Source organism: Podarcis liolepis, assembly GCF_965112155.1.
Source record: "Podarcis liolepis genome assembly, chromosome: 10".
NCBI classification, from domain to species: domain Eukaryota; kingdom Metazoa; phylum Chordata; class Lepidosauria; order Squamata; family Lacertidae; genus Podarcis; species Podarcis liolepis.
This window is the reverse complement of record NC_139562.1, coordinates 47764505-47790033: the sequence shown is the minus strand read 5'-3', so window position 1 is coordinate 47790033 and position 25529 is coordinate 47764505. Positions and strand designations below refer to the sequence as shown.

General features: G+C 42.4%; 2 protein-coding genes across 7 annotated transcripts in view; both read left to right on the top strand.

The window, feature by feature from the left end:
- The window catches only part of LOC310688179 (uncharacterized protein), a gene marked incomplete at its 3' end in the record, with an annotated part of 317822 nt that overhangs the window by 238277 nt on the left and 54016 nt on the right, over positions 1 to 25529 (top strand). The gene's annotated exons all lie outside the window — the stretch shown is intronic.
- Positions 1 to 25529, top strand: part of SLC16A7 (solute carrier family 16 member 7) — a 98014-nt gene that overhangs the window by 43227 nt on the left and 29258 nt on the right. For all 6 annotated transcript variants that reach the window (XM_083463627.1, XM_083463628.1, XM_083463629.1 and 3 more), the window contains one exon: positions 21088 to 21319. In XM_083463627.1, coding sequence (XP_083319753.1) covers positions 21109 to 21319 — 211 coding nt within the window. In that variant the 5' untranslated portion in view covers positions 21088 to 21108. The remainder of the gene's footprint in view (positions 1 to 21087; positions 21320 to 25529) is intronic.

The window sequence follows — 25529 nt, the reverse complement described above, 5'->3', positions numbered from 1 at the left end:
TGAAAGAAACAGTGAGGTTTAAAAACAGTACAGTCCCTTAAGAACTGGGAAGAATAACAGCCCATCTAGAACACACATGTTGTTGCTGTTTATAATTTTTTGTTGGAATTTCTGTGAAATAAAGGACATCTGTTTGGCACAGATTCAGCCCCAGCCCTTTGCAAAATCAGCTGAAGTTATCTGTTCCACTTTCACACTGATTAGTAGAGGAAAGGGAAAGATGGAAAGCGGGGAAATGAGTGTAATGCAGTCCTCATGTAATTTGAATAGTGTGTATGTGTGTGTGTGTGTGTGTACGTACACACACATTGTAGACCATTTTCTTATGATTAATTTTTATCTTGTAGCTGTTTATCAGCTTCAGGTTTAAATATGAAAGACGCTAGTTTACCTGCTGCTGCAATTCCATCACAGCCCAGTTGCCTGATGGAGCAACACACTGTTGTTTATTTTTTGACAGAATTATAGAAGCATAGAATTGTAGAGTTGGAAGGGACCATGATGATCATTCTCGTCCAACTCCCTCCATTGCAGGAATATTTCACCCAATGTGGTGGCCGTGACCTTGCGATTAAGAGTTTCATACTATGCCTACTGAGTTTATTTTGTCTACATTTTGGGATACATAAGAAGTCTGTCATCAGGCATGCAGACATAGCAGTGAAACAGATAATATTCTTGATTATACACACAAACATCTAAAACAACTGCTTATGTACAGCAGGCTCTTGTGCATTTAATTTCGCTAGGCAAGGGAAGCATCATGCATGGTGGGACCAGTGTTGTGCCGTAACACTTGCACAAAGGGGCGGGTTCTTTCTTTGGGCAAGTAGCGGGACTTTGGCGCTAGTCATTAGCCGCCTTGGATACTGGTTTACGATATCAGGCCCTAACCTCATTTTTTAAAATGCTGTCAGCTTTAACAACAGCATCAAGTTTAACAAGCCTTCACACAGAGAGATTATTGATGGATGTTCAAGGTTTTAGAGTTGTAGTAAACAATGAAATGGTTTAAAGCCAAAAGATTTTGAAAAGCACCTGGAAAGTAACAAGCAGTGATGAGCTTTTGAGCCTTTTGGGGATTGAGGGCCAGTTCTGCTTCACAGCTGACTACGTGAGAGGGTCAGAATAGTAGACTGCAACAGAACAGAACAACAACATGAGATCCATCAGTTGCAGATGTATAATGTTCCTTCTTGTCTTATAACCTCCAACACCCTGTCCCATCTCCATGCCTTGTTGGCAACTGCAGCTTCAGTACAAGGGGATTCCATTTTGACATCATGCCCACTCTAGTGGAAGTATTATTTATTATTATTTATTCAGCTTATACACCACCCTGTGCCCGGAGGTCTCAGGGCGGTTCACAACAAGACCATAACATATAAAATCAAACCAAAACCAGTAACCCAATAACCCCTCCCCCCCAAAAAAAGCCACATTCTAAAAGGGTACTGGATGTCAATAAGGTCAACCAAAGGCTTGGTTAAAAAGGAACGTTTTTGCTTGACTCCTAAAGGTGTATAATGAAGGCACCAGGTGAACTTCCCTGGGGAGAACATTCCATAGATGGGGAGCCACTGCAGAGAAGGCCAATTCTCATGTTGCCACCCTCTGGACCTCTCAAGGAGGAGGCACATGAAGGAGGGCCTCAGAAGATGATCTCAGGGAACTGGTAGGTTCATATAGGAAGATGGGGTGTGATGGAAGAACTCTATATACACAAATACTGCATACACAACATGTGCAACACAGGCTGTTGTAAAGCCCTTCCACCATGACATGGCTCTAGGCATGTTAGCTCTGAAGCAGGAGCAAAATCTTTCACCAGAGTTCTGAAGTTGAGGCAATTGTATGATTTCTGTAGGTCCTTGTAGACTGCTATCCAATTCCAGCATTTCAAACAGCTTGAATTAGACAGAATTAATGTCATCTAAATGCATCATCTGATAATCTTAAATGGAATATTTCCCTATGACAGATTCAAATGTGACATCCATCTATTATATCACACTGTATCCTTGTGAATCTGGTTCATCATATATATTAAATAATACAATTGGTTACTATGCAATAAGGATGGATTTGATTTTAATATTTCCCTGGATTTAAAAGAACTGGATGTGTTCAACTCAGGACTTGCTATTCTTTGACATAAACACAAAATCACCTCTCTCTCTTAACTCTTCTATTTGATGTTTATTTGATGTTTTCTTTCTCCTTCTTTATAAAAGGAAAACCCTATTATTCCTTGAGCATCTGATATCATTCTTCCTTTTCAACACTGAGACTTGAGGACTGTCTGCCATAAAGATTGCTCATTTCCTTAAAAGTTCACCCAAATCACATAGCTTCTTTTGTTAATGTACAGTATATAGTTTTGCAGCAGAGGTTTTGAAATGTTCATTCATCTTCTTGGTTACATTAAAAAAGCAATCTTTCTGTGAGTTAAAACAGAGCAGAGCAGGGCAGAACAACTGCATATCCAGACCACAGATTTTTTGGTTAAAGCATTATTCCCCCCCTCGCCCCCTGGTAAGCAACAATTACTATTTCTTATCATAGCATAGCTTAGCCAATCTTGTTTAAATACAACCCTGAACCTTGCCTGACTTAACACACTGAACTCAAGTGGCTGCAGGGTCGATGAGGCCGAGCGACGCTTAGTCACAAGGATATGAAGGTGACCTTGCTCAGCTGTGGCGTCAGATATTTTATCTGTATCTTCCAATGAGTTCCCTAGCTGTATCCCTGAGTTGGTAGCACAGATATTAAATATAAAGAACCTCTTATAAATAAGGAAAGCATGTCGAGAACACTGGATTCTGTGGATGGGAGATGCAATTAAAGGCCCTGAGAAATATTTATGCAGGAAGCATTCTGATATGTCACTTTTGCCGGTATAGGTGATGCCTCCCCCCCCTCTTAAAAAATAGCGACAATTAATTCTGTCATTCAAAACAGACTCTATTCTCATTTCCTTTCCTACATTTAATACAGATGCATCTTTCCATTATGAAGTACTTTTTTAAAAAAATGCTTCAATTAGCAGGCTAAAACTTCAGGCACTTAGGAAATAACAAGTCCAGAGCGTTCCAAACCTTTCATGTCGGTGACACACTTTTAGACATGCATCATAATTCAGTTTTACTAGCAAACTGGAGGTTAAACTAACCCCTTTCCATCTTTGGTAGGAGCGCGGGGAACATTCACACGACACACCCACACACTGCAGCCGACACACTAATGTGTCGTGACACACAGTTTGGAAATTTCTGCCTTACACCATCCTCCTCTGGGCTCCACAATGGCCTAGGGATGCTATTGATGTCCCAAATTAAGCTCAGTTTCCCTGGTAAAAGGTTTGGCTCAAGGATAGTCACCAGGAGAAGCTTTAGTAAATCAGAAGACTGGGCATTCACTTAGGATGCAGCATGAGTCAGAGGCAAGGATCCCGTCCTCAGGTATATTTGGGCCACTTCGGAAGGAGCCACACAGCTGAGAACACTGAACCTTCAATTAGTTTGGAAATAGATCAGCTACTGTTTTGTAGCCTTTCAACGTTGGTAGTTTGTTGGCAGTGGCATGCGGTCAATGGACTAGGGGGACTAGACTAGTCCCTTAAATGTTCCCCTGGAGCCTCCTTCCCAAAGCTTGGGAAGCTTCTGCCTGGCTAAGAAAGGGAGGCACAATGCTCACATGCACAACATTGCAATGTCACATCTATATAGCCCCAAATCACCCTTGCAAGCTGCAGCCCTGACTGTTCCCCTACAAAAGAATTCACTGCACACTACTGCTTTGTTGAGCCATTTGGGATTGACCAGCTGCAGGACTTCCTATTTTCCTTTGAGGCCAGAGTGCCACACTTTTGCTCCTTCCCCTTATTGAATTAGCATTGCTTTGAAATACTATAAAAGACATTGCTTCTGTTTTCATACTGTGGTGGCATGTGGGGGTAACCCCTTCCTAGCTAAATCCTTGTCCAATGGGCCTTTCTATATTCCAGTACATTTTGGGGGGAACTGAATTCATGAACCATGAGTGCGGGTCTGTCGAAAGCGAAGTAAATGGAAAAGACATGTTGTAAAATGCGCCGTTGACATAAAAGTGACTTAAAAGCACTTTGCTTTGGCTGGATTCAAATGCCAGCTTCATCAAGCAACCCACTGGCTTTTGATAAGCCACTCATATTTATGTCGTTATCATTAGAACGGGAATTATAGAGGTGTCCTTCGCTATATAGCTGCTCAGAATTCAGATAAATACATCCCCATTCTGAGTATTAGAATTTTAAAGGGCTAGAATTATCCTTACGTATCCGTAAGTGGTTGTCATGCTCAGAAATGTTTTAGTTCATTTTAGCTTAGCAAATGAGCAAATGGCTGCATGCTGCTCCGTTTTCACCTCAAGCCAATGTTTCTCTTGGCCTGGGGAGACTTAATAAATTTGTTCACATTAAAGCACGTCTATGAAGTACATAAAAAGAGCCCTGCTGAGTCAGACCAAAGGTCCATCTAGTCCAATATCCTGTTTCTCACAGCGACCAGCCAGATGCTTCCGGGAAGCCTGCAAGCACCCTTCCCTGCTGTTTTTGCCCCTCAGCAACTGGTAGCCAGCTCAATCTCTCTCTCTAAACACGGAAATTCCATTTAGGTATTGAGGCAAGGAAAAGTTGATAGATCTGTGTTAAGCTGCATGAAAAAGAAGAAGAAAAACCTTTAAAATATGTAGGTCTTACAACTTTACTGCACAGAGGGCAATTAAAAGAAACCCCAGAGATGCTAACTATGAAACTCAGGATGGGAAGAAATGGTTGGAAGTGCAACAGCAGAGATCATTCAGTTTGTAACCAAAAGGTTAAGTCTGTTATTCAGCTGGACAAGAGGGGTGTTGGAGGTGTTGCTTAGCAACCAGGCAGTGAGGCCTAATATTTGATGAGGGAGCATGTGCCCTGATTAGCTGGGTCATCCAGAGGGTGTTTTCCTTTGTATGTTTAGTTGAATGTCTTCCTGCTGTGTATGTACAAGGCCAGAGTTAAGAAAGACAAAACCCCTCTGTGCCTTTCTCCTCAAGCTATACACTGTGCTTTGTTCAGTTTCCTTAGTGAGGTGCTCCCAGAATTTCTCTTCCCTCTGGACTCTCTGGTCTCCTTTATTGAAGCAGCTTTGCTAACACCAGTAGCAGAATTTTAGATCACCCTGCCTGAAGTGGGTGCAGTATATAAACAGATCTTCCTTCCTAATGCCGGGAACCCTGTATATCCATTCTCTTCCTTCAAAGAAGTGAATGTTTGGACAAAGGCATACAAGCAGAGGTGTGCAATTTGGGATTGTTCGGAACTGTCATGTTTGAGCAAGCTGTAAAGCCTTGCCTCATCTTCATCTGTTGCCACACACCAAAGCCAATGTCAAAAAGGCTTTTCTTGCTTAAGCAAGTTTTATTTATTTTTTCCATAGGCTTAAGCAGGTGTGGAGTAAGGGCAATCCATTTTAATATAGTGTTGCATCTCTTTTTATTTGGTATTTCACTGTGTTGCCTTGATTGTGTGGTGAGTTTAAACTGCCGTTATGAGCTGGAAGAGCCCTAGGGGTGGGTGGAATAGAAATTGAAGTAGAGTAAGTATATGAGTGGATATTCAGCCTTCATTTTTCCCTTTCTTCACATGTGCCCTGAAATTGGACCTGTCTTTCCTACCCATATACCCCTGAACATATCTGAACACATCTTTTTGCAACCCTGCAAGGATGTCTACATGGCCCACACTCATACATTTTCACCATTGAGAGTGACTGGGATGATACTTGATAGTCTCTGCACTCCAACATGGGCACCAGACATGACACACACACACATCTCCAGTGGCTGCACAGTCATGGAATTGTGGGATTGTGGAGTTGGAAGAGACCTATCAGGTCATCCATCCTAGCCCCCTGCAATGCAGGAATCACAGCCAATCCAGCAATTAAGTGAAGAGATCTTCACAGAGTACCATATTTTTCCATGTATAAGACGATACCTTTTCCTTAGAAATAATAGGCAAAAATTGTGGTCTTATACATGGATAGCAGAGGGGGTGGACAGGTGATTGATGGCAGCAGCCAGCAGGAGATTGGCAGTGGCGATTGGGCGTGTGATTGGTTGCTGTGGCAAGGCCTGCTGATGATTGGCTGCGATTGCAGCAATTAGACATTGATTTACAGCAGTGGCGAGATGTGCATGCAATCGGCTATGGTTGCGTCGAGTGGGCAGGTGGGATTTTGGCGGCGAGTGTGCAGATGTTTGGTGGCCGCGGCAATGCGTGCGATTTGCAGTGATGGGCAGGTTGTAGAGCTATTGCGGTGGTGACCCCCTCAAAAAAGCTTAATAACGCTGGGCAATCTCCCCCCAATTTTTTTTGTGGTCCCAAAAAATAGGGGTTCTCTTATACATGGGGGCGTGTTATACATGGAAAAATATGGTATGTATGTGGAAGCATGTGCATAGGAGTTCCTGAACACTAGCAGATCAGTGCTCCTACCAGCCAGGAACAGCCCCTACAAACATTCATTGTACTCATGGTAGGCCCCTTCACCCTGACACAGAATACCTAGCCAGCAAGAACATGGTCAGTGCACACATCAGGGGAAGGGGGAAAGTTAGGAGGACAAGATAGGTGGCGAAGGCTTGCCGCCCCTTCTGTGAAACACATGGAGGCATTCAAGTAAATTCCCTTTGTGCCCTTGACTCTGACACTTGGAGGTTCACTTGAGTGCCAAGAGTGAAATTCAAGAGCTCTTAGAAAGTATCCACAGATTAGTGGGGAATTTTGATGGGTCAGGGGTTTTATATTGCTTGCTATAATACAGTTCAGTGTGAATGAATGCTTCACACTTGCCAAAAGGCTTTTAGGGACTGGACAGCCTTTGGATGACTCTGGTGTTTTTCATCTTGGCCCTCGTCCACAAAGCAGGTCAAAGCAATGAGTTATATGACTAGTTGTTGTTGTAACCACTTCACGAGCTGCAGATGGTTTCTTATTACATAATGAAGCACTATGAGGAGGTTTTATTAACCAGTTAAACCACATATTTCACTTTTACTGATCCTTCATCCAAGTTGCTCAGAATGGTACATAACCATAGAACTTTACTTTACTTACTTACTCCTCCCTCCCAAGCAGCCCCCCCATGTCTTTTGGAATTGGGGTAGCCCTCTAGATGATGCTAGAATACAATTCCCATAACTCATTGGCTGTGCTGGCTGGAGCTGATGGAAATTGGGAGTCAAACAACACGTTGGCCAGTCCTATTTTAGACCATAAGCCTGAGGGAAGCCACCACCAACTCTGGAGCAGATTATGAGGGTCTATGGTGTGTGTGGGGGTTGCTGCTGCAAGGAAGAGGAGAGGAAATTCTGATGTTCAAGTGGCAGTCTGTTTCATCCATGGGACTGCACCATGGGACACAACCCTATGTTATTTATCAAGGAGGAGCTGCTATACTGTGCTCTTGGAAGATGGGTCACTGTTGTTTACCAAGAGGCGGAGGGGAGAGGCAGCAGGGTACTGGGTGAATGCATTGCAAGGAGTGCTGGATTGGCTCTGCTGGTGTGTTTGCACCACACTGGCATCCTCACCACGCTGCCTTGCTCCTCCCTCATAAGCAATAGTAGCATACCTAATAAGAAGTGAGCATCATGGCTCACCCTTGTTGAGCCACTTCTGATGTTGTTACACCTTCTTCTGCTCTTATATGTACTAATGCAGTGGTACCTTGGGTTACATACGCTTCAGGTTACAGACTCTGCTAACCCAGAAATAGTGCTTCAGGTTAAGAACTTTGCTTCAGGATGAGAACAGAAATTGTGCTCCGGTGGCGCAGTGGCAGAGGCAGGCCGCATTAGATAAAGTGGTGATTCAGGTTAAGAACAGTTTCAGGTTAAGCATGGACCTCCGAAACGAATTAAGTACTTAACCTGAGGTAGCACTGTATTCAAAACCCTAAAGTACCCTGCCAGTGCATTTCCAATTTCAAGGGATGGTCTTGGGCCCAGCAAACAATTTAAAATCAATTGCTTTGGAAATCTGAATTCAACCACATCCAAATGCTTATCATTAAGAAAATGCTAATGTTTGTGTTGGGGAAATTAACACAGATGGACACGCAACGTTTGACTGGGGTCATGTGATCAAACATTTATGCAAGTCGTCAGATATTCTGGCCAATCTGAAAAATAATCAGTGAAACCATCTGTCCAGCCTGGCATCTTCCTCAGTGGCAGAGGCAGTTAGATATCGATACCACTGCGGGAGTCAGTGTCTATCTTTGCTTAACAGAGGAGTTATTTATAGCAAATGATGATGATTGTCTCTAGTTATTAGTTCTCTGGTTAATTATAGGGAGCATAATTGCCACACGCATTTTCAAAACAATGTCAGGCTTTTCAGGTGGCACTCCAGGTAATTTGTGCAACAATAGGAAACTATTATGGACAAAGCACAGACGAAATGAATTTTTGATGGAAAATCATGGCATTGCAGGCACCCATCACATTTCCCGCATGCAGCAAAATGCAGCTTGGGGAAGTGGTTTTGAGAAGAAAGATGACTCTCAAAAAATAAACATACAAACATTTCCAAGTTTATTTATTTATTTAAATTGCATTCCCTGGCAGTTGTTCTGCACTTTAAGAACACCTGAGGAAATCATTCATTCGTTGTCGTGCCCTGTGTAAATTCAGTGCAATCCTTTGGTTTATGTGTTCCCCCCATCCCCTTTCCTGGTGTAAAGGCATAGAGGAGAATGGAAGCTTTTCCATTGGTGTTCAACGAACTGCTGGTTTTTTTTTTTTTTTTTGTTAAGTCCAAACTCAGAGAAACCATAGTTAGTACAGTGGTGCCCCGCAAGACGAATGCCTTGCAAGACAGAAAACTCGCTAGACGAAAGAGTTTTCCGTTTTAGAGGTGCTTCGCAAAACGAATTTCCTATGGGCTTGCTTCGTAAGACGACAATGTCTTGCGAGTTCCTGCTGGTTTTTTCCCCTCCCCCCTTTTTCTAAGCCACTAAGCCGCTTATCAGCTGATCCGATCAGCAGATAAGCCGCTAAAAGCCGCTAATAGCGCTAATCCGCTAATCCGTCAATGGGCTTGCTTCGCAAGACGAAAAAAACGCTAGATGAAGAGAACCACAGAACGGATTCTTTTCGTCTTGCGAGGCACCACTGTATTATCTATGGCTTATGAATAAGACAAGATCATAAACCATGGTTCAATCCTGGATTATTTAAAGACATTTTTGTGATCATCAGCAAGGAAATGAAATGAATGTAGCCCATCTTTCCCCCCTGGAATTGGATTGTAATGGAAGTACTTTCTGCATCCTCTTTCCTTTCCAGCCTCCTACTGACAGTTGCATAAAATGAATGGGTCAGCATAAACCTTTAGCTAATTGTGGGGGGAAATAAGTTTTTTTGTTGATGATGTAGGCTTCCTATATCTAAGTTTATGGTTTAATCCCACAGAGCAATTAAACCAAGAAACTAAATGCACATGCACACAAGTATATATACAACTAACTACAAATATATTTCCATATGCTTCTCAGTGGGATTGTTACAGTGGCCACCATACAGTGCACAGATACATGGTACACTGGTGCACTTTTCCAAAGAGAATAGTTTTTTGTTAGAAATGTCTTTTGTCGTTTTTGCCCTTACACATCCTATACAGTACTACTGTTGTTGGCGTCCATTTGTTTTGAAAGACAATGGAGTGCACCTCCAAGGGTGAAGTCAAACTGCTGTGTTTGTAGTGACCTTCCCAGGGTGCAAGCCTGGACAGTGAATATGGAGATCCTGGCACGCAGACCCCTCCTTGGCCTTGCTGATGTGGTCCAAAGGAAAACAGAGAATATGTTTGGCACCACGTTGGCCGCAGGAGTTGCAGACTACAGTGTATACACAGTTCATGCGTATACAATTATGCATACCATCGTCCTGAATTTTCAAGGCATTAGACTTTTGATTAAAAACTGCAGTTTTGAAGGGTACAACCATATGTGAAAGTAAAAACCACATATCTTCCATCTATTCATAGCTATAGTCGAAAAAAACAACTGCAGAATTAACAGTTCAATCCTATACAGGTCTACTCAGAAAAAAAATCAATTGATTTCAAAGGAGCTTGCTCCCAAGTTAAGTAAGGGGGTAGAGGATTACGTATTAAAAGACCCTTTTGTTAGCCCCTGCCGTTATCCACTAATGCACATGCTATTGTGTGTGGTGCACATAAATACCTGGATTTTAAAAATCTGGACAAATTATTTATTGCTTTTGGATCATTATGGGGGGGGGGGAATGGAGACAAAAACATCCATGATATTTGTGCCCCCCCCCCACTGTGCACACAGAAAAAGTGTGGGTCAGCATCCTTGTAAAAGTTCATGTTAATCATCTCTGAAGATTCTAGGAATAACAATACCATCCTTTGCAGAGCTTCTGCCTTACATCATAACGAACACATTTTTACAGCAGTAGCAGTTTGTGAACCCATCTTTCAGTTCTCATCCCAGTGCAAGCACACTCCAGTGCAGACAGTCTGGGGATTATCACTGTAGAGAGTGGGATAATAATTCTTGCTGGCTCTGCCTGACCTCCAAAGATTGGTCAGGTCCTTTGCATAGAACCTACCCATATGGAAGACATACCAATGAATTTTTGTGCATGGATGCAGAGGAGTTTGTGCGGGGAGAGCCTTATGTGCACACATTTTATCCATCTTTAAGCTCCATCCAGAAGACCCAATCAGTTTGTGCGCATCAGGAGCAGGGTCAGCGGACATGATCTGGCAATATTTTATGTGCACTGATTATTCCTATTGCAGTAATCTGCATAAGGCTATAATGGAGTACAATAATCAAGTGTAGCAAAATCAGATGATGTACATGCACATCTGAAATGAATTCAGCCTAAGAGAGTCAATGTAGGACACTGTTACAGTGCTAGATTTGGGTATGAAAGGACCTCAATCAAATATTTGCTCAGCTGTGAAATTCACTGGAAAGCCTTGTGTAAATCATCATTAACCCTCCATTCAGCTTCACAGAGTTGTTGGGAAGCTACAGCATGCCATGGATCTCAGGGATAAGGTGGAAAGAACATGCAGGCATTTTTTTATATTCTGTATAGATTGACCTCTAGTGGAAATTTTAAAAGAAATCTATGATAGCTGTAGTCTGGTTAGATAAACAGGTATCTGAGTGTCACTAGAGAAAAACATGACTCATGCCTTTCCCTTACAGATCTGATTAAATTTCTCTCCTGAAACTGACACCAAAGTCATTGCACAGATTGATGTTCACTGTGTCCCGCTTTCCAAAAGAATTTGCTTTTCAATTTATTATGCTTCTGCAACATATGACTCACCTGGTTTGTCCTGCAACTGCTTTCCTTGCTGCTCCTCTGCTAATTTGAAAGCTAACTGGTTAAGGCCAGAGTTTCACTTTTCACATTCATTTTTCTGACATCAGTGTCCAGAGCATGACCAAACTTACGGTACATTCACACATGACACAAACCGTGTGACTTGGACTCATGCGCTCCCCCTTCTGTCTCATCCTCCAGTGTGGCTGCGAGTAAGGTTGGGGCTGAAATTCGGTTCAGTGTGCATTTAAAGCAGAATCTATTAAATTAGCATGACAATTAACATTGCAGGGGGTTGGACTAGGTGACCTGCTGGGTCCCTTACAATTCTCTGATTTTATTCTGCAAAACAATACATGAATTGAAACATACCATCCTTCCAAATTCGCACTTCTCCGAATTTTGCAATGCAGTTCTAGGATGAATGGTGCATAAAATGCATCTATTTGTGCAAATAACATGCAAGCATGCATTATATTAAGATAATTGGCTTTGCAAAAATGGGCAGGTTTAAGGGAAATTGCACACATATTATGCAAACTTGCATACAAACGCATGCATGTTAGGAGGAGCTTGCGCAAAATGCTGTTGAATTTTTAGGAGGTCTTTTTAAAAACAACTGCAAGCCGATGTGGAGATGTAGAGAACTGAATGCTGGGAAACAGATGGAAACCAACATTGACAGATTTGTCATCCCCTTGCCGTGAGGAGGAGTTTGGGAGACTTCACTTACTTCTGTTTACAACTAGCCCCTGCCCCTTTGATAATGTTGAAGTTAAGAATGTTGGCCATAATTCAGTTAAGCATTTATCCTTGGCACATACTCCGAAACCAGTGGTGCTTAACTTTGGCTGGGTCGTGCCCTTAATGCTGGGGAGTTTTTATTTATAGATGTGTTGTAGAACAGCCTGTATTGATGCTAAGATATTTCAGTCTTTCAATCTCCATTTGTTTTACCTGGCCACAAACGCTGGTTTATACAACAACATGTTTATGATGGTGGGGGAATGTGAAACTGCTAACGGATTGGTTTTTAAAGAAAACGTCAGAGTATATTCCCATTTGATGGGACTAAATCCCATTAAATCCAAGCACAAGTTGCCTGTGGTTTGAGCTAATAAAATGAAAGTTACGTCTTCAGAGGGGGGGGGGGGAATGGACCTTCAGTAAGGGATGCGCAGAATGTATTACTTGCAGTGATACTATCTAAAAGCATTTGCTCTCGTTTATGCTATTATGTGCCAAACAACTTACACCTTCCGAAACAGAAACACGGCAAGTGATGAGTGGGATTGACAAAGTTACCAGCTCTGCACAGTGTTAATTTGAAATTCAACAATTTAGGCAATAACACTGTTACTGCCAGAAAAAGATTAGCCACATCCATCCAGCAGTTTTCTGGAATGTGATTTTCTCACTGGGTATATCCTTAGAAAGGAGCCTGTTTTGATACTGGTAACATATTCTTTCTGTACAGTCTCAGAAAATGTATCTAGGGCAATTTTTTTTAGTATCAACGCTGCATCAATTAATGACATGATACAAAATTCAAAAAATTCACAGAAGAAAATTTCTTAAAGACATGTACATTGAGCTGTTCTTACCATTTCATGTGTGATTTGTTTTATTAAATATTATTTTTTATTACAGTTTTTACTTTAAGGAACTCAAAGCAGCACACACACACACAATATTATCCTCACAGTGACAGATCTACAGTCGCCCACAGTTTTCCTCGAGTAGGGATTTGAAATTGGATCTTCCTGGTCCAGACTGTGCTCACATTAATTTGAATCAAAGGTGGTTGGGGGAGAAATGTATCAAAATGCAGTATTTCCTAAGGAATGACATAGTAGATACAGTTACAGATTGTGATAACATTGTGTTTACACAGTTTTGCAGCAGCGGCAGCGCATCGGATGCAGAATAAAATGGCAGTGGGTCCACAGCCCTTGTCTGAAATCTAAGCACTACACTCCTCTTCCTCTCCACAACTCAGACGATGCCAGTGTATGGTGGTCCCATTTTTGCCAATGACAAATCTCCCACAGATTTCAATAGGTCTAGATTTAGTAAGCTAAGCCCCGGCATCTCATGCATTCTGAGAAACAGTTTATTTCCCACGCTTATAGTCAGAGTTCTTTGAGAAGTGTGTGAGCCCTATTGCATTGCAAACAATGAGTTGTGGGCAAAGGCTTTTGAATTTTCAGTGATTGGAGGGAGAGGACTATTGCCCTCATGTCTCCTTCCTACAGGTATCTGGTTGGCCATTGTGAGAACAGAATACAGGACTAGATGGACCAGTGAGCAGCCTCTCCTACATTTCCCTCTCAATGCTGCCCCAAGAAGCCAAATTATTATTATTATTATTATTATTAGGCCATGTGGGGAGCATTCACAAGGTGGCCATGTATGAAACATCAGCCATACCTCCCATTCTTTGTGTGAAGTTGGCCTGAGAGACTCACTGGTGTGTGTATTAAGGCATAGGAAGCAGGGAAATAAAAATGGGCTGAGTGTGTTCTGCATACACAGAAAGATGCTAATAATTTCTAGGGATGCTAGACTGGAAGTGCGACACTATGGGTTAGATAATACAGGGGTCAGCAAACTTTTTCAGCAGGGGGCCGGTCCACTGTCCCTCAGACCTTGTGGGGGGCCGGACTATATTTCGGGACCTGGGCAATGAATTCCTGTGCCCACAAATAACCTAGAGATGCATTTTAAATCAAAGCACACATTCTACTTATGTAAAAACGCACTGATTCCCGGACCGTCCGCGGGCCGGATTGAGAAGGTGATTGGGCCGCACCCAGCACCTGGGCCTTAGGTTGCCTACCCATGGATAAGACCATAGGAAGAGCCCTTCTTACATTCCCACGTGCCCCAATACCAGATTAATGTTTATCTTCCGCCCTCTCCCACTGTGGTTGGTCTGACTGCATATGGCCTATGTAAGCAAAAATCTCCTTGGTTAAAGAGAAGGAAGGGGGCCTTTTAAAAATGTTTTATACAATGGCTTTATAGTGAAAGATTAAGGCATCTTGGGAGTTGAAAGCAATCTGTGTGTATATATTAGTAGGTAGTTCTTTAGTTCTCAGACCAAACACATAGTAAGTTTGCAATTCAACATCCTTTCCCCCACCCTCCCCAGAAATAAAGTACAAACTGACGTTTTTCCTTCCGTACATTTATATTTTCCTTTGCCCCAGTAATTTTAGGGGTGTTTTTTCCCCTGCGTACTTCAAATGAATTCTTTATATTGTCCGACTTTCAGGTGGATAAACACACATTTTTGACTACGTAAATGCCACTTTGTTTAGTTTGCCATGCTGAGGTAAAACACCCCACCACTCAGTACATGCTTAGTGATTGCTTGTGGCTTTCCAGGCTAACTACATGGTTTGGTCTGTCGCACAAATCCCATTCAGTTCTGTTGGAGGACTTAAGGAGGACTTCCAGGTGCCTTAAAACTGTTGTTAAATCCCAAGGAGATTCCAAGCTAATATTTGTTAAACACCCTTCTTTCTTTAAATGTTGACGGCAGTCCTTTTAAACTGCCCTTAGCTGCTGTAATACAACTTGGTGTACTTAATGCTTGTGAGGTACAGGGATTTAAGGAATAGTAAGAATGATTAAAATAGACTGATAAGTGGATCAGGATTTCTGCTGCAGTGACAAGCCAGCAGTTTGAACTGTGAAGAGAAAGGTTAGCTGACCCTATTAAAGCAAGTGTGACGGAAAGGCTCTGAACAGGTTTGGGTTTATATTATTTTATTTGCGGGTAGGCAGGACCAGGGAATTGTCAAACAGCAAAACGGCATTTGATCAGCTTTATTCTTATATTAACCGTTTCTGCCAACTTAAGGAGTAGTCCCCATGCTATTGGTGTCCATATCATCTTCTCAGCTTATTTTAGCTCCCTTAATCACTGATCCTTCGGGCAGCTAAATGAATGGAAGATGTGCTCTTTCACACATGAAGTCCCATTCATTTCAGTGCGCCCCCATGTGGTTGTTTCCCTTGCTTGAGGTTGTCAAGACTGAGCCATGGGCAGCTGTTGGAGGTGATCCGAGTCTGGGAAAGGGAGCTGAGGAATACACCTGAGTACAGACCCAGTTCATGGCCCGAGATTACTTCCTTGCCAGGGAAATGTTCCTAGATGCAGTTTGTTTAACTCACCCCATAGGACAGCTGCATGCAAAAGCAAAGGTTCCTGGTTCTAGGAATGTGTGCAGTTTGAAATACAAAGCAAGACAGAGCCTGTACTTTGTATAAGTGGGGTTCAAGTCAATTCGGTGAGCAGTTTTCTCCACTGTACATTGTTGCTGTGTCTTTGGAAGCATGTTGAACAAGTTTATTCAATAGATTCATAAGTCACTGTGATCCTTGCAGCTCTATCAGTGAGGAACTGCAGAAGTTGCACCCTGCTAAACATAAAGGGCAAAAAAAAAAGGCCACCCCTTGATATTATCAGAATTGTAGCCTATCCTACAGTAAATACGGAGAATTTGTAAAAATAAAAAATGGGAGAGAGTCGAGCATTTTCGGAGCTTCTCCTGACAAGCTATTTATTGTATTGAGAGTTGATTTTGTCAGTTGGCAAGCAGAGGAATATTAATGAAGCATTTGCAGACAAGCAGTCTAAACAGGTTGATCATGATTGACTAGAATCTACAGTGCATGATATCAAGATGAATTATTTGTCATGGCTGTTTCTCTGACCTTGTTATTTCAGTTTTCATCCTTTTAAAATGTTTGGTATGGTATTCATTGCTGCCTGTCTTTGTCAACGAATCCTATTGCTGCGGTTCAGACATATTTACTCATTTTCAATATGGATCTCAATTATACCTATCGGTCCCGATCCATGTGGTCTCCATTGCATCTTCCCATCCATTCATGCCAATCCAAGCTAGGGGGCAATATGATGTGTGCGGAAAGCCACTTCTGACCTCGGGAGAAAGTGGTGTTGCGGGCTTCATGCCCTCAACACTCGCGTGGAGGCTGGTTCCCAGCCCCACGCGAACAGGGGAATCCTCTGGGCCAGCCAATCGGCTGGCTCGGGGTGTGTGGCTTTCCACATCTAAGGCAAGCGCGGCAGAGGCCCTTCCTCTTTGCCGCCAATCAGCTGGGGAATTTCCCACCCACCCAGCCAGCCTTTAAGGTTTCTCCTTTGACCTTGCTATGGACTTCAGTTGGTTGCTGTTAAGGGGGCTGGTAGGAATTTTTCCACTTGGCAAATTGGCACCAGCCATTTGGTTTTTTTGCCTACCTCGTGGCAAATCGTCACAACTTCCTCAGTTTGGCGGTTAGGCATTGGTAGGGGTATTGTTATGTAGATGAACGGGGGGGGGGAGTGCCATCACCTCCCCCGGTTTGTGAAGGGTAGTTCAGTAAAGGATTCCGGGGGGCGTGGCCACGTCCAAAGCCTATGGAGGCCAGGGCCCAAGGCAAGCCCCCGAGCGGTGACCCGGGGGGGGGTGCCTAGTTGATGTGCATCAGCAGGGCTCCCCCTGCTGGTGTTAACCCTTCCTGGCCTTCAGGCAGACAGACTGGAGCCGGATAGTCGATTAGGACCAATGCCTAAAGCCAATACTGCTCATCACCTGTAACCAATAAAGTTGTGGCCAATTTTAGCCCATTAACCTAAACAATGTGTCTCGTGTCTTTATTTTCACTGGTGGGAGGCGGGAATTCGCCACGCAAATCAGAATGACTATTTACAGCTGGATGGGGTACCACCTGTAGTGGCCAGTGAGCTGATGTGGAAGGAGCTCTGTTGCTCCCCTGGCTTGCCAACACAGCAGGTCACGAGTGCAGAGGAGAGGGTCAAGTCGGTGGGGCTTGGTGTGGTGCAGGCACAGCATAGATGAAGCATCAGGAACATCAAACAGCAACCTGCTGTGTTGGGAAGCCAGAAGAGTAACAGAGCACCACCTCCCTCACCACCTCACTGGCACCTACCAGGTACAATGCATACGCAAGGGTGCTGTATGCACCCTTCCTCTTCCTGATCTGTGCATGCAATGCCTTCCAAAAGCAGAATGATACTACCCGGCTGTTCAGGAGAGGAAGTAGGAGATGGAATCAGTCCCAACCATTGTCTTTCCCCTGTCAATCAAACAGGTTCTGTAGGGACTTTCAACTTAAAAATAAAAAATAAATAAAGGGAATTGTACTGTGTTGGTGCTGACCTCTAAAGCCCTAAATGGCTTCAGTCCTGTATACCTGAAGGAGTGTCTCCACCCCCACCGTTCATCCCGGGCACTGAGATCCAGCACCGAGGGCCTTCTGGTGGTTCCCTCATTGCGAGAAGTGAGGTTACAGGGAACCAGACAGAGGGCCTTCTCGGTAGTGGTGCCCGCCCTGTGGAACTCCCTCCCTTCAGATGTGAAGGAAATAAGCAGCTATCTTCTCTTTAAAAGACATCTGAAGGCAGCCTTGTTTAGGGAAGTTTTTTTATATTTAATGCTGTATTGTTTTTAACACTAGATTGGAAGCCGCCCAGAGTGGCTGGGGAAACTCAGCCAGATGGGCGGGGTATAAATAATAAATTATTATTATTACATCCAGCCTTGATTTGTCTGTATGAGTTCTGTTGCATCAGAGCTTTCCAGTCCCATTGCAAATAGAATAATTCATTTGAGGCATATTGAAATTTAACAGCTATACTTCTTTGTTTGTTGTTTGTTATTGGGGTAGTGATTTTCTCATTAGGCAAGGTGTCTCTGATATATCATTAAACAGGACTCATCATGTTTTCTAGTAGAAACACTGGGAAAAGAATCTCTTCATTAGTCTGCAGAAGGCTCCAGTGATGGAAGGCTCTGTTCCTATGAATGCTCCAGTGCACTGATTTACATGGTGTTATTTTTGCTACAATTACAATTATCGTGTCAATGGTCTTCGGACATGTTCAACCCTTGATTATAATCCACATTACACTTTTGTGTGTGTGTGTGTGGACAGGTACGGACAGTATCTGTCAGCACAGATTAAACAAGATTAAATTAATAGTCATCTGGACACCAACAATGGGGAGAGAAATAGCCCGATGCTTTTAGAAATTTCTGTCACAGCTATCCTGTGTGTAAGGACTAGGTTTCTCAATTGGTCCCATTTTAGACTACAGACAGGTGCTCATGTGAGGAGCTACTCCTGAACATAGAAAACTAACTTAGTAGGGAGAAGGTTAGGACTGAGCCCCCATTTCTGACATTTAGTTTTCTTTTTGAGGAGCATTCAAGTGGGGCACATTCTGAGATAAGGACCTACACTTACATTACCTCCTCTAGGTCTGGCCCAAGACATGTAGACATATGAAGCGAAGCACAAAATGCCCCCACCCCACCCCACGGGGGACAAGTGAGGAGTGAAAACCAACATTGGGAACTTGGGGGGGGGGGGTCAAATCATCCTTACCCAACAGTCGATGTGGGAGAATCAAAGGCCATGCTGGGGGGTGGGGAGGAAGGGGACAGCTCTGAATCACTCCAGGTGGATGCAGACCCTAGAAGACCCCAGAGGGCAGCCACCATAATTTCAATTTTGTTGAAATATGGCATCCTTTTATAAAACACTTTACTGGCTAATCTGAAGAACGGCAACTACCAACATCACAGATTGGGCTTCAGCAAACTTGACTAGATTGATCCACCCTGGAAGGGGGCAAGTTGGGATTTTGTTTTTGTGTCCCTTTCTCTCTCTTTTTGTAATTGTTATATATTAGAAATCAATAAAACTATATCTTAAAAATATTCCTCCTCAGTGGTGGGAGGAGACCAGCAGTGCCCCCTATTTTCCAAGAGACTACGAGGGTGGGGCTGTGAGGAGGAGGCAGATTCAGCCTCCAAGGAGTGCACTGCCGCCATCATTGCCATCTTAGAAACAACAGCATGAAATACATTCCTTGGAAGCTGGATCTGCTGCCTCTGTGGATCCTGCCTGCCAATGCAGTCACCTCGCCTCGCCTCATAGGTGAGCCAGCCCTAACCTCCTTGGCCTCTTCTATCTAATACAGGAAGCATTTACTGTACAAATACATACCCCACAACTGCCCCCTTTTGGATTTACACCCGGAATACCCCAGACATTGCCAATAGCAACAAAGGCTTCCCCTCCTTACCTTTGATCAACATGGCAGTGCCCAAATACTGAAGCTGGCTCGCCACTCCACCTTCCATTTTCCCATTCTATGTTTCCTGTGGAGGTCTGTGGGTGGGGAGTCAAAGTGTGCAGTGATGGTGGCAGATAGATAGGTCTGTGAGTTAGTTGGACGGTGATAGCAGCTGCAAGAGGGATGGTGGAGGAGCGGCCACGCTAAGAAAGACTCAGGAAGAGGCCTAAGGACATGGGCATGCAGGAAGGGTAGGGGACAGATATAAACATTACAAGTTTACATTCAAACAATTTGTACAATCATTTTATGAGATTCTCTGAATCTCATGACTTCCCCCCTTCCCCTACATGGCTCCTTGAAACAAAAATTAAAGCTGCATATCAGCACATTCTCCACAATTTTCATTTTTCCAAATTATCTATAATCTTCATTACCTTACAAGTGTTTCTTGTAGTCCAGCTAGGGTTTTAATTTGCTTACAATGTTCTCCTAACTAATAAAATTTCCCCTTGTCTTCTTGATTCCTGAGTCTTCCCGTTAGTTTTGCCATTTCAGCATAGTCCAACATCTTGGCCTGCCATTCTTCCCTTGTTGGGATTATCGCTTCGTTAGGGGACAGATATCAAGGCTGCAGCTGGAATGTGGAAGGAGGGAAGTGGGAAGGGCGACTGTTTTCTGGGAGAAGGGCAGCTGGGAGGGAGGTGGGCAACTCAAACGGGGAATTGGAAGCTGTGTAATTCAGATCTTTTTTTTATCCCAGTTTTGTTACTCATTATATAACCAATCTTTATTTTCAGATTTAATAGCACTAAAGGTCACTTTTCACATTCACATAATGAAATAACAATGTTTCCATCAAGCCCTTCAGGGTTCCAAAAATGTTGTTTCATATAGTTTAATTCAAGCCATGTTCTGAATGAAGTTTGGACTTTGGTTTATATTGGAAATGCTTTTACAATTTTGCATGCATGTATGTATATACAGTATGTCTTTTAAATGGTTTTAATCTTGGAGTTTTACTACCTTTGCAAGTCACTTTGAATATCATTCTTCATGAAAATGTTACCTAAAAATAACTATTAAAATGTGATGCTCCCTTAAGGCTGAGGTCAAGCATTATTTTACATTTTAATAGAAGTACTAGATATAGGCCAGGCCCACATATGGTGCAAATCAACCACACTTCACTGGAGATGGTGAAGCTGGGTAGATTGATACTAGAAGACCCAAAATGTCACTTTACCATCTGTGATTAATTGCTAAATACAACTGCAGTGGCTTGGATCAGTGACCTGGAAAAACTACAGTATACCTAATAAGGTTCTTCCAGTAACCCTTGCCAAGGTTTTCACCCTCCCTGAAGGCTACCTTGGCTTTTATAGATGAGTAATTGCACTACATCATCCACTGACAGTTTTACTTGAGAATCTGCTGCTGGCTAAAGCATTGGATAATAGTTTTGTATTATTGTATTGAATTGGCCACTATATATGGACAGTATGCTGAAGAAAGAGGAAGCTATTTCAATAACCTTTTCAACTTTCTTTTTTTATTCCCCGCTGCAGCCTACTTGTAAAGATTAAAAAATGCCGCCCTCAACGACGCCGCAGTACGCTCCCCCGGACGGTGGATGGGGTTGGGTCGTGGTCTTTGGCAGTTTCATCTCCATTGGATTTTCTTATGCATTCCCTAAAGCCATCACAGTCTTCTTCAAGGAGATACAGGAAATCTTCGGCACATCATATAGCCAGATAGCTTGGATATCATCGATCATGTTGGCTGTCATGTATGCAGGAGGTATATGAGAACCTAACTTTTCTTCTTTTTTGCCTGTCAGATGGTCTTACAATATTAAGCAAAGTTCTGCTCCGTGATTTTGCAGTTCATGGCTTCTCTAGATGTTTTCATAAAGAACCGCATATTGTTTTCTTCTGCTTCCTCTCCTAAACCCTTCCAATAACTATCACTCTCTGAATGCATGAGCGTTCATTTCAAACAATGATGCAATTGGTTTTGCTGCTGTGTATCGTGCAGAAGTGAGGGCACTGGGATCTACTAGTGGTTGGCCGTGTGATTTAAAGTAGATCAGCAAGGATTTCTGATTCCCTAGTGTGTAACAGAGGTAAGAACAAAATGACATCAAGGAAATAAGGGGAAATGGCCAGGATAAGGTATGGATTTTTGTTTGGAGCGGCTGTGGAACTCAGTTTAGCTCTAGTAAACGGTAAGGGGACCCCTGACCATTAGGTCCAGTCGTGACAGATTCTGGGATTGCGGTGCTCATCTCGCTTTACTAGCTGAGGGAGCCGGCGTACAGCTTCCAGGTCATGTGGCCAGCCTGACTAAACCACTTCTGGCGAACCAGAGCAGTGCATGGAAACGCCATTTACCTTCCCACCAGAGTGGTACCTATTTATCTACTTGCACTGGCATGCTTTCGAAATGCTAAGTTGGCAGGAGCAAGGACCGAGCAACGGGAGTTCTGGTGTCATAGTTTTTTAAAAAAAAAATTCTAAGTGTCTTTTGATATTGGCAGATCCTAGGGTTTTAGGAAAACAACAACAACCCCAAAATAGATTCCAGAAGTCTTAAGTCTGCCCATCCCTGATATAAGAGATGGAGAAGTTAAGAAAGGGGAGCTAGGTGGACTACCAAAAAGCTTTCTGTAAGCAGATGCTGAGATCAATAAATCAAGCAAAGCACAATCATGAACCAATAGATAGAACCATATCAAGTTTTATGGATTGATAAAAACAATAGGAATAGTGATCCTGGAAAGTTTACTGCTGATAGCCATGTCACACTGAAATGGAAAGTAATGGATAGTAGAAGTCATTGAATAAAGTAACAGAGCAGGCAACTGACTTTGACCGTCAGCTGTTGAAATAGTAGCAAAAAATAGAAGTAACTGTTTGTTTTGCTTTTTTAATGAACAAAATGAAAGATGATTAGGATTTGAAACAGCCCTACTCTGCCTGAAGTCCTCAAGATGTTTTGTCATCCTGGTTGGGGATGATGGGAGTTGTAGTTCAAAACTTATGAGGTGCACCAGGCTGTGGAAGGCTGATTTAAAATATGACCAATTAATTTGCTGCTTAGCAATTTGCTACTTTGCTAAGGTTCATGGGTACCTTAACTTTCCCGTTTATTGGAAAATACAGCATTATCAAACAACTCAAGTAATACTGTAATTTGATTCCATTTTTTATCAGCATTGTCTTTTCTGGTTGATGGAGAATGTTAGAACCCTGACTCTTCACCCTGTTGATTTCCTGTGTGTCTTCTTGAACACTTTGCTTGCAACTACCCCTGATGCTAATGGATAAATTTCATGCTGCCTCTCAGTTTAGCACTGGCGTCGACCAGTTTCCCATTGGTGTCACTATCTCTTAGGATAGGAGAACATCTTGAGAACTTCAGAACAATTCATCTTTTTTGTAGCATTTCATTTCACCTTATACTGCACAGTACATAGAAACCTAGAAATGTTATCTGCCTGTCCAGAATAAATATCAAGCATAAAAATAAAAAATAAAGGATTTTGAGCAAGCTCCACATTCTATAGCAAAAGTAACAAGTTAAACAGTGAAGCGGTTATTTTCTTATCTTGCTGTATGGCTTTAATGTGCTAGCAGCAGGTAGCCTTCCCAAAGCTAAACATTCTTTGAAGCCACAGCCACCACAAAATAGCTTCCCAATAAATAAAGCATCAAACAATCACTGGCAGAGGATGAAAAAAAGCAAACAATTATAATAATGTTTGGGAGGGAGTTATTCCTTTGGATTGTTGCTTTTCCTATCAAGTTTGATTGTTTGATTTTTAATATTTGTTGTACTATTGCTTGAATGAAAGCAGGAAAAACATAGCGTGTCAGGTACCTTGTTTATGGCGAAGCCTGGCAGATATCTTGAAAATGTTGTGGGCACACTGTGTATCTCTTAATGCTAATTAGGAAGAACCTGAAAAACATTTGAGATCTGACACACTCATTATGATTTAGCGCTCTGCCTATTAATCTTCACAGCGGGGTCGTTGGGTAAGTGAGAGTCTAAGACTGAGGATCTCTGCTTCGGAGCCTTCAGCCTCCTGAGGTAATTAGCAGGCATCTGTGTTTCGGTAACAAGGTATTAACTTACCTTTCAATATCTGGGAAAAAATGAAACTAATAAAAGACATCCAGGAAGGAGCTAAAGGAATGTTAATTATGTTTATCACTTAACTTCATACTTCGAATAAATGTCATGAAATTATAGCAGGCCATCTGGCAAATCCATATGGTCTCCTGGATTCGTGGTTAATTCCAAGAGATAGGTCAAGCACAGTGTTCATCTCCACCCCACCTCCTTCAAGAAAGCAGAGGAAAGATGCGCAATGTTGAATGAATCAAGTTCTGTATAAAAATTTCACTTTGCCTCTTAGGCACGCTGTGGATCTGCTCCTCTGTGGAGCACATTTGTCAGTAGGAGGGCTTTTTCTTCTTTTTTTCAGCCACAAGACTTTCTCAGTAAAGTCAGTACAAAGATCCTCAATTAGTTGGGTGTTGCCCTAAACTAAAGGTATAGTATGGCAGCTCGGTCATCTCAGGCATGCCTGACTGCTACGTTAGTCTAACGACAAGTAGGAAGTAAAGCTATTTTGCTGCCAATTTCTCCCTCATTAAATTCAGACACTTTCCAAACCTTCATTCATATGGTGGGCTAAATAGTACCTTTCCCCCTGCAAAATAAATAAATAAATAGCATACTATCATCAGGATTTGGACATACAGTGGGATGGCACAGGACAATCAGTGCACACCTATATATATTTTGCTTTTAATTTTATACTTAAATCTCCCATCATTTCACAGAAATGAATTGCTTTTCAATTTGTTATGAACACTGGGAAATAAATAAATCCCACAGCTGTTTGCCCATACTCATACATTTGTTGCACAGATGTACTATCTGTAACGTGGTTACAAATTGTCATAGTGCAATTGCAGTTTATCTACACTTTGAAAGAAAGTAACATGCCTCTGGTTCTCATGACCAGAACACCCGGATTGTGTGTGATAGTTCCAAGAACCAAAGGAAGACAGAGATAGAATTTCATCTTCATTCTCCCCCAACCTCTGGACTTCCTTTCAATTCATGCCCTTCCATCTCGCTTTCTATTAGCCATCTCACACCCCAAAAATTCCAAATGGTATGTTTTTTGGAAGCAGGATACATTGCAAACAAAGAGGAAGTATCTGCAGATTTACTTGATCTGCTTTTCTGCAGAATTCAGTTTTCCTCCTTTGATACGTTCTTTGGATACCATATTGCATTTTACTGTGGAAACCGTTACAGCTTTGTAACAAATATCCACCTTTTAAGGTTACCTTAAACTGCAGCAAGCTCCTGTTGTTTTTGTTCATAGGACAACTAAAAAATAGTTCAGTGATAAGCTCTTGGGGTTTATTTTGAAGGTTAATTGGAAAAAGAACATTTCATTTGCTGTGTTCAGAATATTTGCTAATGTTACTCAGTAGGCTCTCAGTACATAATGTGGGGAGGCTGTGTTGAAAGTTTAGTTAGCAAAAGAAGAGAGAGGGGAAATAACATATAATAAAGCAAGTAATGGTGCAGCGAAAATGAATAAAGGGGAATTGCCTGCCCTTCAAAACACGAGCACTCAGTCTAGTGATTGGCAGCAAGTTCAGAACAAGCAACGCATTATCAGTTTATGGAACATATTGTCAAAGGATATTGTGATATCACTAGCGTGAGTGGTTCTTTAAAATGTTTTTAGACAATTCTAGAAGGCTAGGTTTATCAAACTGAAGTGGCAGAACTTCCATATTCAAGGTCAGTGCACGTTTTGTTAACGTATGCTGGGAACAAACAGCAGAAGAGAATTATTTCCATCCTCTGTTCTGCCTGTATTGTAAGCTGCAAGGGGCAGCCATTGTTGGACACGGAGTGCTGAACTATGTGGTCCAAATCCAACAAGGCAATTCAGACATTTTTAGCAACATTACTG